The sequence below is a fragment of the Mauremys reevesii genome, linkage group 5 (assembly GCF_016161935.1).
Source record: "Mauremys reevesii isolate NIE-2019 linkage group 5, ASM1616193v1, whole genome shotgun sequence".
In the NCBI taxonomy this organism is placed as follows: Eukaryota; Metazoa; Chordata; order Testudines; family Geoemydidae; genus Mauremys; species Mauremys reevesii.
Genome location: NC_052627.1, coordinates 5,872,940 through 5,900,362, shown reverse-complemented (window position 1 = coordinate 5,900,362; position 27,423 = coordinate 5,872,940). Strand labels below are relative to the sequence as shown.

The window sequence follows — 27,423 nt, the reverse complement described above, 5'->3', positions numbered from 1 at the left end:
GGGACCATTAGAACGTTGGACTAGATGACCTCCTGAGGTCCCTTCCAACCCTGAGATTCTATGAACGTCTAATCTGGCCTCCTGCATAGCACAGGCCACACATTTCATACAGTTTCTCCCGTATTCAGCCTATTAGCTTGTGTTTTACTGAGGTGCGATGTCCAGAAAGACATCAAGTCTTGATCTGAAGACACCAAGAGATGGAGACTCCATCACTCCTCTGGGCAGTTTGTTCCAGTGGTTAGTCATCCTCCCTGTTAAAAATATATGCCATATTTCTAATTTGAATTTGCTTGGCTCTAACTTCCAGCTGTTGGTTCTTGTTCTGCCTTCCTCTGCTAGATTAAAGAGACCTTTCATACCTGGTATTTTCTTCCTGTGTATCTAAGGTTGTTGAAACACAGTATGTATGGAAAAGAGGCATACAATCAGACAAAGAAAGTATTATAATGGGGCTAAGGGTGAGTGTATAACCTTAAATTTGGCATTCCCTGGCTTCAAAGTGCTTAACACTGCATCCTTAGCATCTCTTTAATATAGGAATTTGGGGTGGGGGAGGTTAAATCTAATTAAATACAACTTTTCAAAGACAGAGCTTTCCTTCACTAACAAGAGACAATGTGACTGTTAGTATCAGTTCAAGGCATCATAGTTGTAGTAGATTTTGAAAACATTCAGGGAAAGAAGCGGGGAGAGAGTACAAACATGATGGTCGATTTGGCTTCTTTGAGCCACACGCTGGTTTGAAGGTCACCTTCTGCAGGAGCCTTTGGTTAATCTATATTTTTTGTTGCGTTTTGAGAAAGAATATCAGAAGCTTGCTACTTTGAAAAGGAAATTTCAGAGTACAAAGAAAGGGCATATAATTAACTAGCAATTATAGAGATATTTCTATACTGATAGAAAAAAAAAACACCCTCCATTTTTAGGACATTTACTGTATGCTGAATATTACTGAACAGATTCCCTAACCTACGTTTCTTTCTTACTTAGATGAAACTTTCACTCTGCAAAGTTTACATATTGTTGTTCGCTGCCTGGCACTTCTATTTGCATGAACTGGGGTGACATTTATTCTTCACATTCTAGTTCCAATTTTGTTGTTGATGAGAACATCATTCCAATGCAAAAGATGTAAGCCCATTCGAACAGACTCTGTGTTAGATGACAGAAGGTTTGAGTCATCACAGATGTGGGGTTTTTTATTTAGACTCTCATGATTAAGTTAGATCCAGCAAGGTGGACTGAGGAGATAAAAACACAGTGGATATAAAAAGAAGTTTGGAAGTGACCCCTGCAGGACGTCAAGGAACTCAGTGTACGAGGATTCCAAAGCCGTAGCAAACAGATGTATTTTCTGGTGGGAAGGTGCACTGAAAGTGCAGGTACACAGCTTTGTTCTGCAATGAAAGAGTGCACATTTTCCCTCTAACTTAACACATTTTGTGTCACGTCTGATGCACTTTATTTCCCACCTCTTCCATTATTGCTTTTATTTAACAATGGAAGTTGTGATATCTAGAGGCCTCAACCAGAATGGGGCTCCATTGTGCTAGGCCCTGTACAAACGTAGAGAACCGTATTATCTTTTACACTGAGCCCCTTTTCCACTTTTCTGGCAGTGTGAAGGTGCCAGACACTGAGTGTAAATTTAGTCCCACTTTCAGTCCCCTTTAAAATGCCAGAGCAGCAAAAAGGTCTAAAGTTTCTTTTTCTCTTTCTAGTTCAAAACAATCTTGGTACTACCACTTTAAAACACTTCCCATGTAAGTATGGTTGGCACTTTTTATAAGTGTCTAAGGGAGTTAGTGGCCTAAACCCCATTGATTTACAATGGGTATTTGGGCCCCTAACTCTTTTAGGCTCTTGTGAAAACTGCAGCTCCCTGACAGCTGGTGTGTCAGCTACATTTGGAGAAAAATAATTTTAAATTAGCCAGGCTATTTGCAAATTTTGTAGTGGATAGTTTGGGGACACAAATCTGCTCCCATTGACAGTAATGGGAGTTTTCTACCATGACTTCAGAAGAAGCAGGTTTGTCCATCACCACCCTGATTCACCAAGGCACTTAACCAAGCGCTTAATTGCATTGCTGAATCTTGGACTATCTGTGCATAAGTGAACTGCCATCTCTTGGTTGCCTGAAGCTTGGGGGGGAAACACAAAAGTTTATTTCTACAACAGACAGACATCAACCTTTAGGCCCAGGGATAGAGACCTGTGGTTTTTTGGACCTAGAGGCCTTAGATTTCATAGTTCTGGGCCTTCAAGTGTGTGGTACTGTTTTATTATATATAGTTGGTCTCCTCTCCATAGCTAAAGTTGTGGCTACAGTCCAATTATAAAGAGGATTTTAAGCCCTCTTGGCAACAATAAAAATGTGAGTAAATAAATATGCGTATTTCTATTTTTTAGGGTTAAGTGTCATTGAGAACCAGAATATCTTCTGAAAATTCAGACTGAAGTGGGTAAATACTTTTGGAGGTGGAAATATGGGCTCCTTTATGATATCATTTGTAAAATGTCTCAGATTTCTAGATCTGGCCAACAAAAATCACCTGTGTCACAAAACTTGAAACATAGGCAGCTTTGGGCACTGTCTCATACCAGAGCCAGTTTTCAAGGGAAGCAAGAGTAAAATATTTAAGAAATGTACTTGATTTAACAATTAGTTAGGATTCTTTCTCCTCGAAGCCAATGGAGGAAAACACACAGAAAAAAATATTTTGTCTATTTCTCTGCCTAGGCTCATATAAGACACCTATCGCCATTGTTATTAAAAGTGCATTGTTATCTCTTTACTTCTCGTCTCTTTAGGCACCGGAGATGGCCTTTGTTTATGTTCATTTTAAATTGTGTGTGTGTGTGTGTGTGATTAAATGCAGTGTTACAGTGGGGTGCGTAGGTCAAAAATGGGTTTTTCTATGAACCAGCCAGAGCGTGAATGGAAACTTAGGGATGAAGGGTGAAATCAGAGCTCCCACTGACCTCAATCGCGTTATTACTTTACTTCCTGAATTTCCCCCAAAATGCCTCCTCGGCCCAAGAGGGGATGTGCCAAGGAAGCTCCATCTTCTAGATCAGCAAGTGAGTAACAGAGTTAAGTGACTTTGCAAAGGTCACACAGGTAGGTTGTAACAGAACTGGTAACAGACCCCATCCAGGCGATGGTGGATTTATCCACTATAACACAGTGCCTCTGCCAAAAAGTATGTTAAATCTCTATCCTTAGGAAGGCAAGTTGTAAAAGTGGGATAATGTCAGGGTGGATAAAAAAATTAGGGATTTTTAAAATTTAAATTAAATATATTTTTCTCCTTAAAATAAACCCATTCAAAATTGAATTTGGAATGTTGAAAGTCTATGTTACAGCCTAAACTTACTATGATTTATCAAAGCAATTTAAACTAAACAATAATAAAAAACAAGCAGCACATGTTTGCCGTTGAAGTTTAAAGAAAGTCAGACCACTGAACTGATGGAAGTCACTGTCTAAGCACCTGGAACAGGAGTCTGCTGAAGTGCTAACTCGCCTTAAGACAGCAGTAGGCTCTTCGTCAGGAGCAGAGAGAATATTTTCTTCATTTCAATTTATTCAACTAATTAAGTTCAATGACTAGTTCATTCAAAGCTGAGACACTGAGGGAAAAAGCAGTAAAGTTTGTTTTCTTCTTCCAATCTATGAAAAAAATTAAATGCGGGCAGATGAGATCTAATACTTCTAAAATTCTGAAGGACATGGTGACCACAAACAATCAGTTCAATTCTTAAACTACAGCTAATACTTCCTTTGTTTAATAAATCAGTTAGTTTTAAATGCAAAACAGGTTTTGATAATTTACTTTTTTCCGTATTTATCCCAGCACATTTAAGCAAATTTTCTTTAAGTAATAATAAAAATAATAAAGAATACTTTTTAAGAAGCTGTTTTTGTGCATTTTAATTTATTTCCCATTTTAATCCAACTGCAGTTTCACACAAATCATAAGTAAACAATTAATAGTTGTCTAGTAAAGAAGAAATGCAACATTCACCATTTTCTAACAATTAAAAATGTAAAAACAAAGATACAGAAAAAAGTATGTTAAACTATATAACTGATTAAATAACTGTGTATAGATCCTACTGGTTAGCAAAGGAGAAGCCCCAGATTTAATGTAAAGGCTGTATTTAGTTGCAAGTCAACATTTGAATGGTTACTAGCCAATGAGAATCAACTCCTTTTTAGGAAAAAAACCCTAAAACATATACATAAAAAAGAAAGATTAAAAGTAAGGTTTCCTGCTTGCTGATTTAAATCATGATTAAAATCTGTGATTTAAATCATGCCATCCTGGATAATAACACTTCGAGACGTTAGTGCTTTGAGCACTAAGGATGAGAAAGCACTATCAAGGTGAAATACATTACTAGCCACAATCTCCTGAGCAGGCTAACTAGACAGAAAGAGGTTGAGTGACTTAGCTGGGAGGTGCTGCAGAACCAAAAGACTTAGGCCTCTCCTCTAACTTTGGAGCCAAGTGGATAAAAATAATTGATTTAAAAAAAATAATTAAAGAATGGATTTTTTTTTAATTTAAATCCAATTTTTTTGATAAAATGCTTTTTGAGGAAAAAAGCTACCTAAAGATAGTTTTAATTAAGGTACATTATAGCTCAAAGATATCTCATCATGGAATAGGGATTAAAAATTCTAATTCTACAGTATGAGACAATATATTCATGTAATGTTTAAGTAAAGTTTTGTAAATGAGTTCCAATAGTTCATGGATTAGGGACCCAATCTTATGGGGTTCCAGGGGCTTCTGTATAGATTATTTAGGTTAATCTTTCTATCTACCCAATGGGACTCAGTGCTCAGTCTAGAAGATATCATCAGAGATGCTTAGTTTTGCAGTTCCCAAACTGTGGATTTGTGTCTCCAGATGTAACATGCTTGTTAACAACAAACATGTTTTAAAATAAATAAATAAAATATAGAGGTGAGAAATAAGAGACCTCAACCCTATTGTCCCTCTGCAAGTTTGTGTACACAGAGTCAATCCCTTACCTCTCTCTAAAAGTGCAAAGTTTAAAAAAGTTCAATGAATTGAAGATTGGTGGGGGCAGAATAGATCTGGACAAGGAGAAGAAGTCTGGAAAGAAATATGAGAAGGGAGGGACAGGCAGTAGAAACAAAAGTGAATCTTTTTGAGCAGCATATTCCAGAAGTCTTGAGGTCTTTCTGAGTGTAGCCTTCATTGATTTGAGATCTACCAGACCATTCTCTCACTAGAAGGGAAAACCTATAACAGCAGCAGGCCGTAAAACAGACCCAGTTTGGGAATATTTTAATGACGTTCCTCTACCTGTGGGTAAGACAGGCATGTGTGCAAAATGCAAACAGTGCAACAAAGAAATGCAAGGCCAGGTTGCCCAAATGAAACAACATCATGAGAAGTGTTGCTTCTCAGGAGGAAGCTGTGTTGAAGATGATGAAAGGAACATGTCTGAACATGAAGGGTCTTCAGGTTGGTAAACTTTTTTATTTCATACTTCTTTCTTAAGGACTGCCTGTCTTTCTTCTGGACTAGTCTTGAATTTTCATGTTTGAACACAAAATATAGTTGTTACTCTATGGTACTATCATTTTAGATGCAATTGTGATAAAAATAAATAGCTAAAATAGGCAGATCTTCCTTTTATAATTACACCTTTAAAGTAGTACTGAGTGCCAGGGAATGCAATGAGGAATACTAAATGAGCAGTATGGTAATAATAATTAAATAACTGCATTGACTTATTTTGTTTAGGAGAATACATCCTCAACATACAGGATTCTGAAGACTATCCACCTTCAAGATCACCATCATTTTCTATAGTTTCAGAGTTATCTGCCAATGATAGTGTTTCAGTCACATCATGTATGTCATATAGCCACAGTATATCAACTGTAGCAATAAGAAAAAAAAATCTCCATCATCCAGAAACAACCGTAGAAAAAATTGTGATAAGAACCAGTAGATTACAAAAAGAGGTAATTGATGAAAAAAACTGCCTGGTTTGTTTATGCAACAAACTCTCCTTTCCGTATGATTGAAAACACACACTTCATTAACATGGTTCAGTCATTAAGACCAGGATACAGTCCACCCAACAGAGCAGATGTTGCAGGCAAATTGCTGGATAAAGTGTATGGAAGAGAAATCAAGCAGTGTGCAAAAGGTCTAGAGGGTGAAATTCTTAACCTGAGTTTTGATGGGTGGAGCAATGTCCACAATGATCCTGTTGTATGTGCTTGTTTGATAACAGAAGAAAGGAATGTCTTCCTTACAGAAACCATTGATACATCAGGAAGTGCACACACAGCAGAATACTTACAAGAAGTAGCAGTAAAAGCTATAACAAACTATGACAATAATTTCAAATGTCTAGTATCCAGCTTGGTCACAGACAATGCTGCAAATGTATCCAAGATGAGAAGAAATTATTTAGAAGGGAGTGAAGAGGGTCCCAAGCTAACAACATACGGTTGCAGTGGTCATTTGATGCACCTCCTAGGCAAAGACTTCAATGTTCCAGAAATAAAGGCCAACGTTGTTGAAACTGCAAAATACTTCCATAACAACCACTTTGCAGCAGCTGCTCTGAAAAAAGTGGAAGGAACCAAGCTAACTCTCCCACAAGACGTGCGATGGAACTCAGTAGTGGACTGATTTGAGCGCTATATCAAGCACTGGCCTAATCCGATGACAGTTTGTGAAAAAAATCATGAAAAAATAGATGGCACTGTCACCGCCCAAGTTCTCAACATTGGGCTTAAGAGAAATGTTGAACACATGCTGAGTACCCTGAAGCCTATTTCTGTAGCCTTGAACAAAATGCAGGGAAATAGCTGTTTTATTGCTGACGCTGTTGAAATTTGGAAGGAACTGAATAAGATCTTAAAAAGAGAAATATGCAATAACAGAGTTAAATTACAAGCATTAAAAAAAATGAATGGGACAAGCACTATATCCAGCTCATTTTCTTGCAAATATTCTCAATACTCACTACCAGGGTCAAACCTTAACTGTTGAAGAAGAGGAGTTGGCTATGACATGGACATCCAGCAATCATCCCTCCATAATGCCAACTATAATATACTTCAGAGTTAAGGGTGAACCATTCAAGAAATGTATGTTTGCTGATGATGTTTTAAAGAAAGTCACTGCAAGAACAAACCTGATTAAAAAAAAAAATTGAATGTTCAACTAAATTAAAAAATTCATATGCTTGTTTTGTTAAAATACTATATGTTTGCTGTTGAAGAAAAAAATCCACAATATTAATGTTGTTTTAGTTAAATAAAATAATGTATATGCCTGTCTGGTGATATACCTATCTCATAGAACTGGAAAGGACCTTGAAAGGTCATTGAGTCCAGTCCCCTGCCTTCACTAGCAGGATCGAGTAATGTCCCTGACAGTTTTTTTTTTCTTCCCTTCTTTTTCCCCCCCACCACCAGATCCCTAAATGGTCCCCTCAAGGGTTGAAGGGTATGTCTACACTACAGGATTCTTCCGATTTTACAGAAATCAATTTTTGGAAACAGATTGTATAAAGTCGAGTGCACGCGGCCACACTAAGCACATTAATTCAGCGGTGTGCGTCCATGTACCGAGGCTAGCGTCGATTTCCGGAGCGTTGCACTGTGGGTAGCTATCCCATAGCTATCCCATAGTTCCCGCAGTCTCCCCCGCCCCTTAGAATTCTGAGTTGAGAGCCCAAAGCATGATGGGGCAAAAACAATGTCGCAGGTGGTTATGGGTAAAAATCCTCCCTCCGTGAAAGCAACAGCAGACAATCATTTCGTGCCCTTTTCCCTGGATTGCCCGGGCAGACGATACAGCATGGCAACCATGGAGCCCATTCAGCCTTTTTTCACTGTCACCATATGTCTACTGGATGCTGCTGACAGACGCGGTGCTGCAGTGCTACACAGCAGCATCCCCTTGCCTTTGCAAGTTAGCAAAGACGGTTACCAGCCATACTGTACCGTCTGCTGCTTTGCAAGTTGACAAAGACGGTTACCAGTCATACTGTACCATTTGCTGCTGTCATGGGTGCTCCTGGCCGGCCTCAGTGAGGTCGGTCAAGGGCACCTGGACAAAAATGGGAATGACTCCCCAGGTTATTCTCTTCTTTAGGTTTGTCTAATGGAGAGTCAGTCCTGCTTAGAACATCAGGCAAACCTACTAAAGAACCAGAGAGGCAAACGGCCGCTCCGGGTCAGAGCCCCAGATATCCCGCAGAAATGATGAGCTGCATGCCATTCTAGGGGGTGCCCCTGCAACAACCCCACCCGTTGCTTCCCTCCTCCCCCACCCCACCTGGGCTACCGTGGCAGTTATCCCCTCATTTGTGTGATGAAGTAATAAAGAATGCAGGAATAAGAAACAACACTGACTTTATTGCCTCTGCAAGCAGAGATCAAAGGAGGGGGAGGGGAGGGGAGGGCAGTTGGCTTACAGCCAAGTAGAGTGAACCACCATTCTGCACTTGCTCAGCCTATAGCTGAAAATGGGAATCTGTGACAAGCACTAGGATAGAAGCACAGGCAGGACTGAATCTCCATTTGTGTGTGGGCCTTTGGCTGACACTGGTAAAATACAAAATGCCCCAGCATATGTATGTTGGGGGACAGTTCTAAACGGCAGCTTAATTTTTTTATTTGCAGCAAAATGTAGAGGTCTAAGTATCTGATTGTGAGCCCTGGTAGCAAGGAGTAGGCTGGGGTAGGCACGACCGCGTGGTGCTGCTGACTGGGAGAGCAGCCTGAGGCAGAAGCCTCCAGCTGCCATGATATTCCAGGCAGGCCTGAATCTCCATTAGACAAAACTTAAAGAAGAAAATGACCTGGAGTCATTCCCATTTTTGCCCAGGCGCCCTTGGCAGACCTCACCGAGGCCAGCCAGGAGCACCCACGGGATGACAATGACGGATACCAGTCCTACTGTACCGTCTGCCGTCCACAAGGCAAGGCAAGGGGATGCTGCTGTGTAGAGCAGCAGCACCGCGTCTGCCAGCAGCATCCAGTAGACATATGGTGACAGTGAAAAAAGGCGAGAAACAATTTTTTTCTCTTTGCTGTCACGGGGGGGGGACGGGGGGACGGGGACAACATATACCCTGAACCACCTGTGACAATGTTTTTTGACCCTTCAGGCTTTGGGAGCTCAGCCCAGAATTCAAATGATTTTCGGAGAGTGCAGGAACTGTGGAATAGCTACAGTCATCAGTCGCTCCTCCTATCGTGAGCATCCATTTGATTCTTTGGCTTTCTGGTACGCTTGTCTCAGCTCCTTAAGTTTCACGCAGCACTGTGTTGAGTCCCTGTTGTGGCCTCTGTCCATCATGGCCTTGTGATTTTTTCAAATGTTTTGACATTTCGTCTTTTGGAACGGAGTTCTGATAGAACAGATTCATCTCCTCATACAGAGATCAGATTCAGTATCTCCCATATGGTCCATGTTGGAGCTCTTTTTTGGTTCTGGGACTGCATGTGCTGATCGGAGCTCCACACTGGGCAAACAGGAAATAAAATTCAAAAGTTCGCGGGGCTTTTCCTGTCTACCTGGCCAGTGCATCCGAGTTCAGACTGCTGTCCAGAGCAGTCACAATGGTGCACTGTGGGATAGCTCCCGGAGGCCAATACCGTCGAATTACGGCCACACTAACCCTAATTTGAAATGGCAATGTCGATTTCAGCGATACTCCCCTTGTCGGGGAGGAGTACAGAAATCGATTTTAAGAGCCCTTTATATCGAAGTAAAGTGCTTTGTTGTGTGGATGGGTGCAGGGTTAATTCAACTTAACGCTGCTAAATTTGAGATAAACTCATACTGTAGACCAGGCCGAACTCACAACCCTGAGTTTAACAGGCCAATGTGCAAACTACTGAGCTATCCCTCCCCCCTTCCGGTTCTCCTCCTAATACAGCATGGCAAGAAAATCCTGCAAATATTAATGATTAACTTGTTGAATTGGAGATAGTTCACCTCCCAATGACTTCATAAATATCTGCTTCAATTACCTTTGGTAAATGAAATAACCAACCAATCATTCATTTTCTGATATAGCTGTAAAACTAATCTGAAAAGTTTTCAAAATAAATCACTTTAAAATGTATAGTTTGTACCTTCGAAAAATGAAACCTACATCTATCTCTGAGTTGTGAAGAATATGTATTAGGGTTATAACAACCAAAAGAATGCACTTTTATGTAGAAATCCATGATTAAATGGAGGCTTCCTGACTAGTGATTTAAATCATGATTTAAATCAAATCCACCCTGTTTGGATCTGATACGAAAAAGTTATTCTGGGAGAAAATAAAAGATCATCAAACCTCAGCCCTCACTGAAACATACTATACTCGGGAGGTGTAGCATGTGGATATACACAAATGATCATAAGTAAATGGTGACAAGAAAACACATTTATCTATTTGTTGTCGTTTTTAGATCGTGAATTTACATTTCTTTACAATGGTGGTATTTAAACCCCAGAGAGATACAGCTGGATCTTCGAAGCAGGAAAATATACACCTCTACCTCGATATAACGCTGTCCTCAGTAGCCAAAAAATCTTACCGCGTTATAGGTAAAACCACGTTATATCGAACTTGATCTGATCTGCCAGAGTGCGCAGCCCCGCCCCCCTCCCCCCCCGGAGCACTGCTTTACTGTGTTATATCCGAGTTCTTATTATATTGGGTGGCGTTATATCGGGATAGAGGTGTATATCCAGCTCTCCCACTGGCTGGGCTGCTGTGACATTTGCTTCAGGACGATGTGAATAGGTGCAGTGAGAAGAGTAGTGACTGAGGGACTACTATGAACCCTCTCCCCTCGGCAAAGCTATTTCCCATTCTGCAGTCCCATTTATAGAAGGATGATTTTACTTTGGGGGAGCAAGAAGCCACATGTGTTTTTACTGGACAGGCCAAGAAGACGCTCACTGTGTGCAAGCCAAGCTCTAGTGAAATGTCTGAGCAGCTCCACAAAAGGAGCATTTGGAATACTGGGGCTCTCGCACTGCAGGAATCTGAGAGTTCCCATGAGGAGGCAGAACAGAAGAAAGTTCCCACTCCAGCTTCAGTTGCTGAATGGCAGGATGACCATTATAAGAGCTGCCAATAGTACTACATTATCATTTTTAACAAGCACTGTTTTTAATGAGTAAAAGAAGAAAAGACAGATGCGCCATAACGTCCAATAAATGTATTGACTGGTCTTTGGGCCTTATCGCATTAGCTTGATTCTTTTAAATAAGTAGCTAGACCAACAAATTAACACTAAAGTGCCAGTGTCATTCCAAACACAGTGAGTCAGTTGAACCGAATTCTTGCCCTTGCCTGGACTGACATACCCTTCTGGCAGAAAGGAACACGATTTATTTAAAGGGGAACCTTCAATTCCTGGGACACAGTCACATAAAGGGAGAGATCAAAGACTATACGCCAACAATTTCGTTCATCATAAACACGCATGTGACTGCTACTGTAAGCAATGGCTGGACTTCCTATAACGACTCCAGCAACAATGTATGTAAGCCGGCAGCCACCGCTGCAAGCGGTGAAGAAGAGCTGGAGAGGAGAGCTAGGGATGCTCAGAGGAAAGCAACTGGAAAATAAAAATACAGAATCATCTGCAATTAACAACTAGCAGCCCCCTGAAATATTGCCATCATCCAGCATAAGGAGCTGTACAACAGCAAGGTTCAGTGTGGATTTTGAAATTCAGCCTGGATTAAATTTCAGAGACAGGAAATGTGTCTTATCACCCTGAGATCTTGAAACTGTAGCAATTCATATCCTGTACACAAGCATGCTTTAAAATCCTACAGCTCTCTTGATGTATTTCCTTGGCAATTTATTTATAATTGGAAATATACCAATCTCCTAGAACTGAAAGGTTATCAAGTCCAGCCCCCTGCCTTCACTAGCAGGACCAATTTTTGCCCCAGATCTGTAAGTGGCCCCCTCAAGAATTGAACTCACAACCCTGGGTTTAGCAGATCAATGCTCAAAGCACTGAGCTATCCCTCCCCCCAAGGATGGGCCAAACTGAACAATGCAGGAAGCTGCTTTCAGCTACCTATTAGCACATGACTGCTTTGAAAATGTTCAAGATTCTCTGCTCACCATTCACATTACTCAGCTGTCAAAGTAAAGGGCTCAGAGTTATGATGTGAAAATTACATTTTAACGAGGTGTCATATGTGTTTAAAGTTCTTATTCATCACTACACTGCCACATCTTTTAACTGAGACGCAAATGCACTTAATTAGCATATTTTAAGGACAGAGGGTTCACCTTATCTGCATTGTAAAACTGCTTCAAAAAAAAGAAGAGAAAGAAGAAGCAGGAGAATTTACTGAATTAAATGGTTGCCATCACGTCAAGAGTGCATACTCCAATATTAAACACAAACCTGGGGGATACAAGTTTTAAATGCATTCTCTGCATTTTTTTTAAATGTCAAAGGTAGGTACAGTAGTTTACTAGCACATTTCACTACATGCCTGGTAAAACACAATGGTAATATACAATATACAGAAGTCTCCAACACACATGTAGGCATTATATGAATGCTACATGTTACCAGATGGGCATAACTATTTATTAATTTCACGTTTGTCAGGTACACAACACTGTAATGGATGGGCTCCTGGACATAACTTAGATCAAGAGAATAACACATTTCCTCCAAAACAGGAAGCATATATTTCTAAGCCCACTAAAGCAAGCTAATCAGCTGTCCTGAACAGACCAGAATCAGAGTGGAGGGTTTCCAGCTAGGAAACTGACTGCCAAGGAAATTCCAACACTCACAGTTACTAAAAAAAAGGCTGAATGAAAATGTGAATCTTGCATCATGTTCTAAAAATAGATATGCATAGACTCAGAGAGATTTCCAGCAGGAGATAATTCTACATGCCAGCCAATCTTGCTCCGGGAGGTTTCACCCTAAGGACGGCAGGTTTCAGGTGTCACATCAGGGCTTATGAGTTATCTTTAAGGTAACTCGGAGCTAGACCATTTAGAGTTTGTAGATAGTAATCAACACCAGAGAAAGGCTCTGCAACCAGTGTGGATTAGGCAGCATAGTTGTAACATGCTCTTGGTGGCCTCTATCCTATCTAAAAGGCCAGGCAGCCTCATTCAATAATAGCTCACGCTGCTCAAGGGCCTTCAGAACACCTCACAGAAGCTTGGCTGTTGACTGACAAAGGTATGGGCCGCCACTGCCATGAGTAAAGGAGGCAATCTCCAACCAACTGTGGGCATTTCCATCCACCTCTGTTTCTTGAAGCGCTAGGAGCAGCAGATGAGCCCAGTAAGAGCTTGAGAAAGCAAAGTATTTTAACACCCGGAGAGCTAATGCCCTCACAACTAAGGGTGCACCCACAGCAACTGACACTTCCTCAAAATGTTTGCCCTGCCAACAAATGTCACCACCATTGTACCCAGGGTGAGCTTAAGGGCTTGTCTTCATTGCAGACTTAACTCAAGTGCTGCCCCTAACCTAACCTAACCCCCACACACAGGCAAGAATCTTTAGCTGGAGTGTGATGGCACTTTAAATTCAAGCCTGCTGGCTCAGCAGGGGTCTAGCGACAGCCTGAGTGAGCACAAATCAGCAACTGCTCCAATCAGCTCAAAGAGAGTTAGTTTGCAGCATGGCTGCTCTGACTCAAGCTAGGCTAACTGAAGTGTAGCTATCTCCAGTTAGCTGCAGTGATGACATAGCTCAAACCAACTAGGTTTCAGCTCTGCCAAGGAAGAGGTAACCAGAATCTGTGTTATACTGTTTCACCTGCCCAGAAAACAGAAACTGGACATGTCTTGAGAAATGGATTCAAGAATTCATTGGTTCGACTGTAGCTGTTCAAAATTAACACCGTGTCCCGCACAGTGTCACATGTAACCAACTCCCTGCAATAATACAGCACCTGAGAGCCCTACACTCCTTACTGCAAGAGTGTACAAGTCAGGAGAAACTATGTCACCCCCCCCACACACACACACACAGACACCCCTTTCACCAGTGGCAGAAGTCCATCTGCGTCAAAAAGGACTGCATTAGACTAGACCCTGAGCCCTACATATGTATGTCCCAGCATGAATTGCACCTAAAATACAACCGAAAATTGAACACGTGTTTTTGGACAGATTGCTCTGGTAAAATCATTCTGCTCCCACTGACACTGCTGTAAATCCAGAATAACTCTGCTGAAACCAGTGAGATTACTCTGGCTTCCCACTGCGGTAACAGAGTGGAATTTGATGCATGGCCTTGAATCCTGACAAGCAACATTAATTATTTTTAATCCCAGCATTTTGTTATGGGATGGGCTGGGGCTTCAGGGATCAATTCTGCAGGTCTCAGTCATGCTGAGTAGCATTTACTTACACTTACAGCCTCAAATGTCAGCAGGCCAGACTGTACCTGTCTCTTACAGGGGTACAGAGCAGAGCGAAGGACCTCACATAAGGAGTAGAGCTCTCAAGGACTGCTCCCCGGTGAGGAGGCAGGGACAGCACTGCTGCTGGGGAGGATAAGCAGCATCCCACCAGTGGGTGTGACTGTCCAAACGCCACCCTTGTTTTACTTCAGTAGTACAGTAGGAGACAAGGGTGAGGTTTTTCAGATTATTTATGCCAGCTGGGTCACCAGATGGGGATAATCAGAATGAATATCTTGGGTTAATGTTAGGATCATAAAAGATATACAGGAAAGGGTCTTCACTGCATGTGTGCCACTCACAATTTTGTCCTCAGCTCAATTCTGGAGCATAATGTTGCAAGCAGTAGACCAGAACATCAACACTATTATTTTAGTTGAAGTTCTTGGAGCATTTGTTATGGAGAATACTGACGGAAGTGAAGAGTCATTTTCAATGTTACTTCCACCCAACAGGCAAGGAAACAGACTAGCAGAAGCTCGATATAAGAAGGCATCCATGAAGCAAATGGCTACTGTCGAGACTGAAGAACAGGAGGGATAGATCATTTCCTTCTACCCAGTATCACCTCCTGGAGATATGGGTTAACAATCAGCTTCATAGGTTTTGTGGACCCTAAACAGACCTTTCTTCAAAAGATTCCTTTACAGTAATTGAATCCAGCTCCCAATAAAATAACAAAGGGAGGAAACTCCTTAAAATGCAGCATTTAATTAGCAGTTTTTGAGAAAAAAATCAATATTTGGTTTCACTCTGTAAAAAGCACTGAATTGGCTGTCTCCAGCTCAATTGAATTTCACTTGACTTTGCTACAGATCTAAGATTTCAACGTGCCCCCTTGTCTACTTCTTTAAATCACTAGAGAGGCCAAGCTGCTGAATTCCCATGATCCTTTGCCATTGATCCCCTGCAAGGAACTATTGTTCCTGCCTATTGTTTCTGTCATAAGTAGTTAGTTAAGGGTTAAGGTCTACCTGTAAAGGGTTAACACAGACCTGGTGAAACACCAGGACCAATCAGGGAAGAGAATTTGAAAATCCCAGAGAGCGGGAACTTGGGTCTCTGTGTTCTTTGTTCTGAGTTCTTAGCCGTCTGGACCTACAGCAGACCAGACGCTTAACCAAGTCTGCTCATCTTTCTGAACTAATTTCTTCTAGTCAAGCTAGTGAGTATTAGAAGAACTGGGTAATTGCATATAAGAATCTTGTGTCTGCAATTCTGTGTGTTTGCATTGATTATTCGTAATTTTGCCTGTATTGTTTGTACTGAGGAAAAGGGAGAAATTTCTCCAGGGATTAATAAGATTAGACCCTATGAATGTCTATCTTGGATTCATAGAGATTGTGTATTTTTTCTCTTCTTTCTTTTATTCTTTTAATAAACTCTTTTAAGTTCAGGACTTGGTTAAGTTCCTTACCTGTGGATTCAGGGAAGGAAGCTAGGCGCCACTCTGTGGAGACAAGAGTTGTCTCCAAGCAGAGAGAGCAGGAGAGGGAGGGAAGTGGGCTGCTTCCTGTGTGTAGAGATTCAAGGGATTTGAATCTGAGCTTGGGGGACAGGCCTGCGTCAGACACATTAACCTGACTGGTGGCAGCGAGAAGGAATTCTACCCTAAGGGTTAGGGTGGGGAGAATGGTCCCCACCTTTGAACCCACAAGCTCAAAGTGGGGGTGAGATCCCATGACATGGTGGCAGCGGAGTTTCGAACCCATTGTTAGAAGGAGTTTTTTCAGCTGGGCTACACTGAAGGAAGCTATTCTCTTCTTCTAGAGCAGGAAAGCAACCTGAGAGAAGAGTTGAGTTTACTAGTCTTCTGTTTCTAAGTGGTATTGTTAGAAGCAGGTTCAGCAGTTTGGCTGGAGGGAATTGAGTTTCCAGCAGGCTTTGTTGGAAGCAGTTTTTCTTTTGGGTTGCTTGGACAGGCAGCTTGAGGAAAAAGCAGTTTTCTTTTGGGTGGCATAGAAAAGCACCTTGGAGGAAAAGCAAGTGTGTGCATTCCTTAGGTGGGGGGAAGTGCCCTCACAGGTTTGCTGGGCAGATAAGGATTCTCAAGCCAGAGGTTTTTAGCTCTGGTTGCAAGGAGGTGTGTCCCTCCTTTGTGTGATCAGGATTCCTTGGGTGGGGGGAGTGCTCCTCCGAGCTCATCCCGTCCAACAGGGAAAACAGGTTTGGCGAGGAGAGAAAGCTCCTGAAGCCAGTTTTTTTTTCCTGTGACTTTTGAAATGCAGAAGCCAGGAAGCCACTGAGATTTTCACTAGTCTTTTCTCGCAGAGAGACAGAGAGTTTTTTAGATTTTCCCTATTGCTCAGTACAGAACAATAGAGAGTTGCAACACACAATTTGCTATACATAGGATTAATTACCCTTTCTCTACTCAAGTTATCATAAACAGGAGGGTGTCCAGCACCCCAAGGCACAGATATGACGGAAACAAGTGACCAACTAGAGCTTGCACGATTGCAAATAAAAATCCTGGAAGCCAAAGAGAGAGAACACCAGATGGCCATGGCAGCCATAGAGGCAGACCAGAAAGCCAGAGAGGCAGACCACATCAGACAAATGGAATTAAGAGAGAAAGATCTGGAAATCCAGAGGCAGGCTCTGGAAGTAGAACAGGCTAAGCAGCATAATCCACCACCCCATCCACCTACTGATCAAATTTTTTGGAAAAAATTTCCCGCCTACAAGGCAGGGGATGATGTTGAGGCCTTTTTAGAAAACTTTGAGAGGGCCTGTATTGGATACCGTCTTCCTAAAGACCAATACATGATGGAGCTGAGGTCACAGCTCAGCGGACAATTATCCCTTGTGGCAGCTGAAATGCCTAGAGACCAGATGGACGACTTTCCACTGTTCCTAACCAAGGCCAGACTCAGAATGGGCATCACCCCTGATCACGCCCGTCAGCGTTTCAGAGCCCAGAAATGGAAACCAGAGATGTCATTTCCAGAGCACGCTGCTTACCTGGAAAAACACTATTTCTCATGGATATCAGGATCCAAGGTTAAGGAGCTAGACGACCTACACCTCCTGATGATGATGGAGCAGTTCCTAGATGGTGTTCCTGAGAACATTAGACGCTACATCCAAGATGGTCAACCAAAACTCTCACTGAGGCAGGAGAGATTGGAGCCAGATGGATGGCATCGGTAGACAACACGAAAGCTACTGCCATAGGGAGCGAATCACACAAGGTACCCACCGAGACTAAACCTTACCATCGAGGACCAATCAAGCCCACACCTACAACCCAAGCACAGTCACACCTACCTCTTCTTCTACCTCACCAGTTTCCAGTAAACCAACACAACCCGTGACCCATCAAGTGGGCGATGTTTTGGATGCAATGAACTGGGGCATATCAAAGCCAAATGCCCAAAGAACCTGAACCGGGTCCAACTCCTTGCACCTGCACACCAAGGAAACCCGAATTAGATATCTCTCAAATACCCGTATGCTTTAGGGAAACTTTGAGAGTGGACGGAAAGGAAGTTATCGCATGGAGAGACACTGCAGCACATGTGTCAGCTATCCACCACTTCGTGGACCCCAAATTCATCAACCCGAAAACCAAAGTGACAGTTCGCCCCTTCATGTCAAAACCTGTAACATTACCTACAGTGCGTTTACCTGTCCAGTACAAGGGCTGGTCAGGACGTGGACTTGCTGTCTATGACAATTATTCTGTCCCCATGATACTGGGCAACCACTTGGCCCATCACGTTGAGCCGCCAGAAACAGAGGGAGTGGTTACACGCAGCCAAGCCAGACGAGCTGCTGCACCCATACCTGTTCCTGAGCCATCCACCAAGACCCCGTCTGTGTTACCAGAGACCCAGACAGATGTGGTGGAACCGGATCCCAGGCCAACACCGACAGCAGCCATAGTTCATCCAGTCCCAGAACCGGAACTGGAAGGGCACCCAGCGCCAGCACCGGCGCCAGCTATTACAACTCCACCGCCAGAGGGCGACAACGGGCCTGAACTGGAAAAACCAGCAGACAACCCTACCCTAGAGGCTCAGCCGGAGCCTGAAATAACACCTCGTGGACCAGCGGAGAGCGGTTCACAGTCAACAGAAACAATCTCATCACCTACATCACTTCCAGAGGAACTGGTGTCTCCCGCCTCAAGGGAACAGTTCCAGACAGAGCAGGAAGCCGATGACAGCCTCAAGAAAGCATGGGCGGCACGCAGCAACCCACCGCCTCTCATCTCCACTAACCGATCCCGGTTCGTTGTGGACCAAGGACTTTTATACAATGAAAGTCTTTATGGTGGACACCAGGAGGGCTGGCATCCTCAAAAACGGTTGCTAGTAAAAGCTCTTAAGCAGCCCATGATCATCCCAGTGGCCATGCTGGGGTGAACCAAGCAAAGACAGGTTGGGAAGGTCCTTCGACTGGGAGGATGGGCAAGGGCGTTGCCAAGTATGTCCGGTCTTGTGAGGTATGCCAAAAGGTAGGAAAACCTCAAGACCAGGTCAAGGCCCTCTCCAGCCACTTCCCATAATTGAGGTCCCATTTCAGCGAGTAGCTGTGGATATTATGGGTCCTTTCCCAAAAAGACCCCCAGAGGAAAGCAGTACATACTGACTTTTGTGGACTTTGCTACCAGATGGCCGGAAGCAGTAGCTCTAGGCAACACCAGGGCTCAAACGGTGTGCCAGGCCTTAACTGACATTTTACCAGGGTGGGTTGGCCCTCTGAAATTCTTACAGATTCGGGAACAAATTTCCTATCAGGGACCATGAAAGACCTGTGGGAAACTCATGGGGTGCATCATTTGGTTGCCACCCACCACCACCAAACTAATGGCCTAGTGGAAAGGTTTAATGGAACATTGGGGACCATGATCCAATGAACACTCCAATAATTGGGATCTAGTGTTGCAACAGTTGCTGTTTGCCTACAGGGCTGTTCCACATCCCAGTTTAGGATTCTCACCATTTGAGCTGGTATATGGCCATGAGGTTAAGGGGCCATTACAGCTGGTAAAGCAGCAATGGGAGGGCTTACACCTCCTCCAGGGACTAACATTCTGGACTTTGTAAGCAACCTTCAAAACACCCTCCGAGACTCTTGGGCCCTTGCTCGAGAGAACTTAAGAGATGCTCAAGCGGAGCAAAAGGTCTGGTATGATCGACATGCCAAGGAGCGGTCCTTCAAGGTAGGAGACCAGGTCATGGTCTTGAAGGCGCAACAGGCCCATAAGATGGGCGTCCTGGGAAGGACCATACGTGGTCCAGGAGCGCCTGGGAGCTGTTAACTACCTCATAACATTCCCTGATTCCTCTTTAAAGCCTAAAGTGTTTCATGTTAACTCTCTAAAGCCCTTTTATCCCAGAGAATTACAGGTCTGTCACTTTACAGTTCAGGAAGGAGATGACACCGAGTGGCCTGAAGGTGTCTACTACGAAGGTAAAAGAAATGGTGGTGTGGAAGAGGTGACCCTCTCCACAACCCTGCAACGTCTGCAGCGGCAACAGATCAAGGAGCTGTGCACTCACTTGTTCTCAGCCAACCCAGGACGGACTCAGCAAACCTGCCACTCCATTGACACAGGTAATGCTCACCCAATTAGAACACCACCCTACAGGGTGTCACCTCATGCCAAAGTTGCTATTAAACAGGAGATTGACAACATGTTGGAGATGGGTATCATCCGCCCTTCTACCAGTGCATGGGCATCTCCAGTGGTTCTGGTTCCCAAACCAGATGAAATACGCTTTGTGTGGACTACCGTAAGCTCAATGCTGTAACTCGTCCAGACAACTATCCAATGCCACGCACTGATGAGCTATTGGAAAAGTTGGGACGTGCCCAGTTCATCTCTACCATTGATTTAACCAAGGGATACTGGCAGGTACCACTAGATGAACCCGCCAGGGAAAAATCTGCCTTCATCACCCATGCAGGGGTGTATGAGTTTACTGTGCTTCCATTCGGACTGCGGAATGCACCTGCCACCTTCCAAAGGCTGGTGGATGGTCTACTAGCAGGATTGGAAGACTGTGCAGTTGCATACCTCGATGATGTGGCCATTTTCTCTGATTCATGGCCTGAACACCTAGAACATTTGAAAATGGTTTTGAGCGCATCAGGCAGGCAGGACTAACTGTTAAGGCCAAAAAGTGTCAAATAGGCCAAAACAGAGTGACTTACCTAGGACACCAGGTGGGTCAAGGAACCATCAACCCCCTACAGGCCAAGGTGGAGGCTATCCAACAGTGGCCTGTCCCAAGGTCAAAGAAACAGGTCCAATCCTTCTTAGGTTTGGCCGGATATTACAGGCGATTTGTACCACACTACAGCCAAATCGCTGCTCCACTAACTGATCTGACCAGGAAAACCCAGCCAAATGCAGTTAAGTGGACTGATGAGTGTCAGGAAGCCTTTATCCAGCTTAAGGCGATGCTCATGTCTGACCCTGTATTAAGGGCCCCGGACTTTGACAAACCCTTCCTAGTTACCACTGATGCATCTGTACTAATGCAGGAAGGACCGGATCACAACTTCCATCCTGTCGTGTTTCTCAGCAAGAAGCTGTCTGAGAGGGAAAGCCACTGGTCCGTCAGTGAAAAAGAGTGTTACGCCATTGTGTATGCCTTGGAAAAGCTACGCCCATACCTTTGGGGACGGCAGTTCCAACTACAAACTGACCATGCTGCGCTAAAGTGGCTGCACACCAACAAGGGAAACAACAAGAAACTTCTCCGCTGGAGTTTAGCTCTCCAAGACTTTGACTTTGACATTCAACACATTTCAGGAGCTTCCAACAAAGTTGCTGATGCACTCTCTCGTGACAGTTTCCCAGAATCTAGTGGCTAAAAAGTGTTCTTTACATGTTATATGCTTAGTAGTATATGTAATAGTGCATGTGTTTGTTACTCTGTTGGTTTTGCAGTTTAGGAGGAAATCAAGTGCTCCCACTGTTGGTGATTTGGGGTCATCAGTAGTTAGTTAAGGGTTAAGGTCTACCTGTAAAGGGTTAACACAGACCTGGTGAAACACCTGACCAAAGGACCAATCAGGGAAGAGAATTTGAAAATCCCAGAGAGCGGGAACTTGGGTCTCTGTGTTCTTTGTTCTGAGTTCTTAGCCGTCTGGACCTACAGCAGACCAGACGCTTAACCAAGTCTGCTCATCTTTCTGAACTAATTTCTTCTAGTCAAGCTAGTGAGTATTAGAAGAACTGGGTAATTGCATATAAGAATCTTGTGTCTGCAATTCTGTGTGTTTGCATTGATTATTCATAATTTTGCCTGTATTGTTTGTACTGAGGAAAAGGGAGAAATTTCTCCAGGGATTAATAAGATTAGACCCTATGAATGTCTATCTTGGATTCATAGAGATTGTGTATTTTTTCTCTTCTTTCTTTTATTCTTTTAATAAACTCTTTTAAGTTCAGGACTTGGTTAAGTTCCTTACCTGTGGATTCAGGGGAAGGAAGCTAGGCGCCACTCTGTGGAGACAAGAGTTGTCTCCAAGCAGAGAGAGCAGGAGAGGAGGGGAAGTGGGCTGCTTCCTGTGTGTAGAGATTCAAGGGATTTGAATCTGGTTCCCCAGGGAAGCTTGGGGACAGGCCGTCGTCAGACACGTTAACCTGACTGGTGGCAGCGAGAAGAAATCCTACCCTAAGGGTTAGGGTGGGGGGAGAATACCTGCGGGTCCCCACCTTTGAACCCACAAGCTCAAAGTGGGGGTGAGATCCCATGACAGTTTCATTTCAGCAATCGCATGTAGAAAACATTTTTATAGGAATGCTCTCCAATGTGTATAAAAGCTACATTTGGAGATGCACCGTTCAATTAAAGTCCACAAAAAAGTATTAATTGGTGGGGGGGGGACAAAGACTTATTCCTCTAGATTGTTTTGAGAGAAGGTAAAAAGAATGATTATCTCAAGGAAAACAAAGACTCAAGCACCTGTTTGTTTGTTTTTATGTTTGTATGTTTGGAGTTTTTATTAAAATGTATTTCCCATATGTTACTAGTTATTTAGATTGCGTGATAAATCAATTTTCTTGTTGCAGGCAACTTTTGTTTTCCAAAGGCCTTGTTTCTAAACTTCTCTTCTAATTTATTTTAACAGGCAATTCTCCCCATCAATTTTACAATCCTTTTCTTTATTTTCTAATTAAACACATATTGTTTACATGTTTTGCTACTCTGAAATTGTGATGTTGTAGGAAAGTGCTACTTAATGTTTCATGCTTGAACTAAAGACACCAATTGGTTGTAAAGGAACAACTCAGGAAAAAAACAGGAAAAAAAATATTAAGCTATCCATGATTTTTTCTTAGAAAAAGATCAGATTCCTTCACTGCTTACCAGACTGCTACAGCTGGTATTGCTGTCCGTTTCCTCAGCTGTTGTGCTGTCCTTGTTAAAGATGACATTTTGGGGCCTGATCCAATACCCACTGATGTCAACATAAACAACTCCCATTGACTTCAAAGTGCAGTATAGTGGGCCTTAACTCATGAGAGAAGGAAAGAACCACAGACATTCTCTACATAGAATCACAGAATCATAGAATCTCAGGGTTGGAAGGGACCTCAGGAGGTCATCTAGTCCAACCCTCTGCTCAAAGCAGGACCAATTCCCAACTAAATCATCCCAGCCAGGGCTTTGTCAAGGTTTTGAAGATTCTCTCTCCCTTATCCACAAACACATCCAAATGTACACGTCTAGTAAATGTCGACTCACCCACTCACTCAGAAATGAGTGAGTGTGTTGGATTTGGAAGTAAAATAATGACCCCACCAATGGGGCTGTGTGGGGAATTTTGCAGCCAAGTTCACTTATTTGTCTTTGTGAAGGGCCCTTGGCCCATCCTGGGTCTCTGTTTGAGAACACATAATTTTTTAGGCTCAATGACCTCAAAAGTCCCACGCAACCCTGGGGACCTGTGACATCACAGGATGATGTTTTCTGTCAAACAGGAAGTGACAGAGATTTTCCACAGCGTTTAAAAAGAATACAGGTTGAGAAAGGCAAGAAATCTGGCCACCCCTACACCCTGGTGGGGGAGATCAAAGGCTATGTATCATTGCTTAGTTTAATGTTTCACAAAGGACATTCAAACAGGGTTAAATTCCATGCTTTGGAACAACTGCAAACAGGAGGGGTTCTTTTTCCCCGGAGGGGGGAAGGGGGAAGGAAGAGGAAGGCCTAAAGCTGATGACAGTCAATCCCCTGTTGCAACTGCAAAATTACCTGAAGTGAATCTCAGACAATTCTTGCCATTTTCCAAAACAAATATTTTCCCCCAGTGAAATGTTTTCTACTTGCAATTTTAATTTTCATCCAATATTTAATTTTTACCCAAACTCTTCTAAAATGAGGGGAACTTCAAATCCAGATCAAAATGTCACGAATAGCCCTTCTGTCTATAATGAAGCAACACTAAGCACAGCATCCAAATAGCCCCAAAGATTGCTCAGCTCTCACTGAACTTCTGAGCTCAGAAAGGAAAAAACAACAAAAATATTTCTCTTGTTCACAAACCTGCAACCACCTCATTTTTCACTGAAGGCGAGATTAATTTTTTTGTAACAAATTCAATTACTGTCCACAGCCACCATCTGAAAAGGGGACAGCAGAGACTCCGTTGAAGTATATGGAAAAGATTTCTCAAAAAGGATAAAATAAACTAGAATAAGAAAAGAATGCAATTGATTTTTGCTCCTTTCGGATGACCAATAACTCACATATTGTTCCGTTTCACTCTACCACTCACAAAGTACGTGCTCATCATTAACTTGTGGAGTGAAGCAATCCTTTTAATTTTTTCTCCCCATCTGAAATCCTTCATAGATCAATATCCTTAAATTCACCCTGTTCTTCCTTCTCACAGTACCAACTCTGGGTCTTTTGTCTCATGTTTCTCCTAATTTCCCTGCATTTTGCTGTAGGGCTGGAACTTATTTTCACTTCTGCTCATTCCCAGATTTGCGAACTCACAATTTCCTTTAAAATCTCTTTATCTAAAAGTATTGTTGTGCACACTAATCACAGCCTGATTACAGAGAAATGGATGGATCCAAGCTAAAGACCTTGAACGACTTCTTCGGGACTTGTCTATAGGAACCACTTAAGTTTACAGCAAGCTGGGGTGTAAATCTACCCCGCATTAGCCTTCCGTCCACGAAGGGCATGTCTTACACTGTCCTACAGTTAGGTTCCTACTTTGCATTCATTTAGTCCTCCTAGAAGACGACTACATTAATGTGAACTGGGAACCTTTTAGTTTGCGCCTGCAGCATCCACACAAGGAGTTACAACACAGCATTTTGGTACACATACTATTCAGATGCCTGTAGTCTGAACTGCCTGCAGCATAGACAAGTCCTGAGCGTCCATGTGGACCCTGCTGTGGTGCACTTTGATCTACCCAGCTTGGACACGGGAACTGACCAAAGTGCTTAGGGAACGTTTACAGTGTGGTATCAGGGTCCACAGAGACAGTGAGCATGCCTCAGTCTAGTGCAAGGTAGATTCATACCCCAGCTTTCTGCCAACTAACGTGTTTGTGCAGACATGCCCATAGTCTTTTCTTTGTCATCATATTTAACAGAATGGTAACATTTTAGGAGAAAAAAATAACACATTAATAACTAAATGAATCACCTTCTAAATTATATGAATTCTGCTTTTCCTGTTACCTGCTCAGCATTCAGGAAAGATATAATCGATCATAGATAAACTGAATTTAAATCATTATTGCATATAGTATGTATAGGAGTAAACACTTTACAATCTAAAAGAAAATAATTAAGACTTCTGCATGATTTAGTGAATTCATTGACAATGGAGTAACTCTGGATTTACACTTATGTAACAAGGAAGAATTTGATCCAAATTAATGAAAAATTCAGCCAAATATAATTACGGTGATGATGTCTGAAGGAAATCTACTGGAAGTTGGATTTCTTTCGGATTCCAGTCTTTACTTAGTGATGGAATATAATTTCCTTCTATTAAGATTTAAACGATATGACTGCCCAAACTATTTTTTAACAGAACAGCAATATGAATGACCCAGAGAAGCAAGAAAACTGGTCTGGATCATGTTTCCTACTCTGAAAGTAATCACGAATACACAGGACAACAAACAAAACGTGTGTGCGCGTGCGCACATATGCACACACATATCTGGGCTCAGATTCTCAGCTCATGTCATTCTTCAACATTTAATTGACTTCATTGTAGCTACACTGATTTAAACCAGCTGAGGATCTGTCACATGGTATTTACAAAGAGAGCAACATCTGAGCTATGTTTCACAAAAGTAATGTTCTGGCATAGTCATAAAAGCAAGGGGATTCATGGATAGAATAAATACAATGAAACAGGCTTCTCCACTGGTGATTCTGATTATCTGAACTTGGACATTTGGAGATTGGCTCAGGCTTATCACTGACAATTTATTCCCATTTCCATTTATTTTCAAAGTAAGCTATAAAGAAAATGTTCTGTAAACAGTAAAGTGTCTCTTTGAAGCAGCTAAGCATTAAGGGTGAGGAGAACTAGGCCTTAAGTCATGCACACACACATGCAATCAAAGAGAAATATACTATAACTTCACAGAAAAAAAAAAACAGCTTCAGATTATAGATAATGGAAGCCAAAAGCAAAACTTAGCACAGAACCTTACCTGATCTGCTGTCCAGTGGTCCAAAATCCAAAGAATATTTCACCACATGATAGTTGTTCCATACATAAAGGAGGTTGTCCCTGGGGTTATAATCCACAGCAGCGATGTACTGGTACGAGTTTGGAAAGGGAACATCCACCAGACTATCCTTGCTTTGGTCAGTGTTGTAAATATAGTCTATCTTATTTCCTGTGGCTTCATTGTCGTCATCTTCATACACCGACTTCACCACATATAAAATCCCACAGATCATGAAAGCGTTGGAAGCTGACCTTTTGTCATAGGCTGTATCCCACGTCCCTTCGATCCTTAAGGTGTAAGGGTTTAACTGGCTAATGACAATTTTGCCATTGTTTTGTTCTGTTGCATAGATTACCCATAGCCCGTTCTCATCCACTGCCAGGTCTATGTCGGACTTGCCTCCCCACCTATAAGGAGAGGTGTCATGGTAATTGGCATTTGCTATGATAGCCTCCCCGCTTTTTATTCTTGTCCTCAAGTCAAACTTGACTATATTCCTGGTTCGCTCCTTGTTGAAGAACAAAGCCCCATCGTACACTACAAATCCGGTGCCATCTACCCGGTGAGGGAGCTTATAGGTGGTCGTTGGTCTCCCAGCTATGAAATCATCCTTGGAAGAATACTCCGTCAGGGTGTCAGTTCTGTACGGGGTCCAAGGCATGTAGTAAATCTTGTCAGAAGCCTGTAGAGGATCCTTGCACCAGGCCCCAGATTGATGGTCTGACTCAAATAAATGTTCACTCTGGTATACACCTTTTAGTAGGCCAGGACAAAGAAAAACTGTTGGAGGGGAAAAGAGTTAAACACAAAAAAAGAAAGTTAAAAAGAGTTCTGATGGTTTGGCATTAACTTCTAATCGTTTATAGCTCTGCAGCAGAGTACGATCAGCCCACAACAAATGTAGTCTATTTGCAGATTACCTTCACCACGGGCAGTGAGTGGTCTAGGACAGGACGTGTTCCTCCATATTGATTTTTGCTGCCTTTTCAATCAACATCAGTTCATTTCCTTACTGCTTTTGGAATCTATTTTTACTGGCATACTTACTTGGACTATTCACCTTTCTAAACTCTGAAATGAATATGTATTCCCAAGGGATTTATGGGTTTGTATTTTCAGATTATATTCTACACTATATCTATACCTGCTAGGTGAAGGGGTCAATTTCTGGGGAATTGTTCCACATATTTAGTTTGAACAGTCTGCTGAAGATTGCCCTATAAATGGAAATTTAAAAAAAAAATCTCATCCT

At 42.5% G+C, this 27,423-nt stretch overlaps 1 protein-coding gene across 13 annotated transcripts in view; it reads right to left on the bottom strand.

Annotated features, from left to right (window-relative positions):
- ADGRL3 (adhesion G protein-coupled receptor L3) overlaps window positions 1-27,423 on the bottom strand; it is an 842,781-nt gene that overhangs the window by 302,325 nt on the left and 513,033 nt on the right. For all 13 annotated transcript variants that reach the window (XM_039540335.1, XM_039540336.1, XM_039540325.1 and 10 more), the window contains one exon: window positions 26,151-26,951. In XM_039540335.1, coding sequence (XP_039396269.1) covers window positions 26,151-26,951 — 801 coding nt within the window. The remainder of the gene's footprint in view (window positions 1-26,150; window positions 26,952-27,423) is intronic.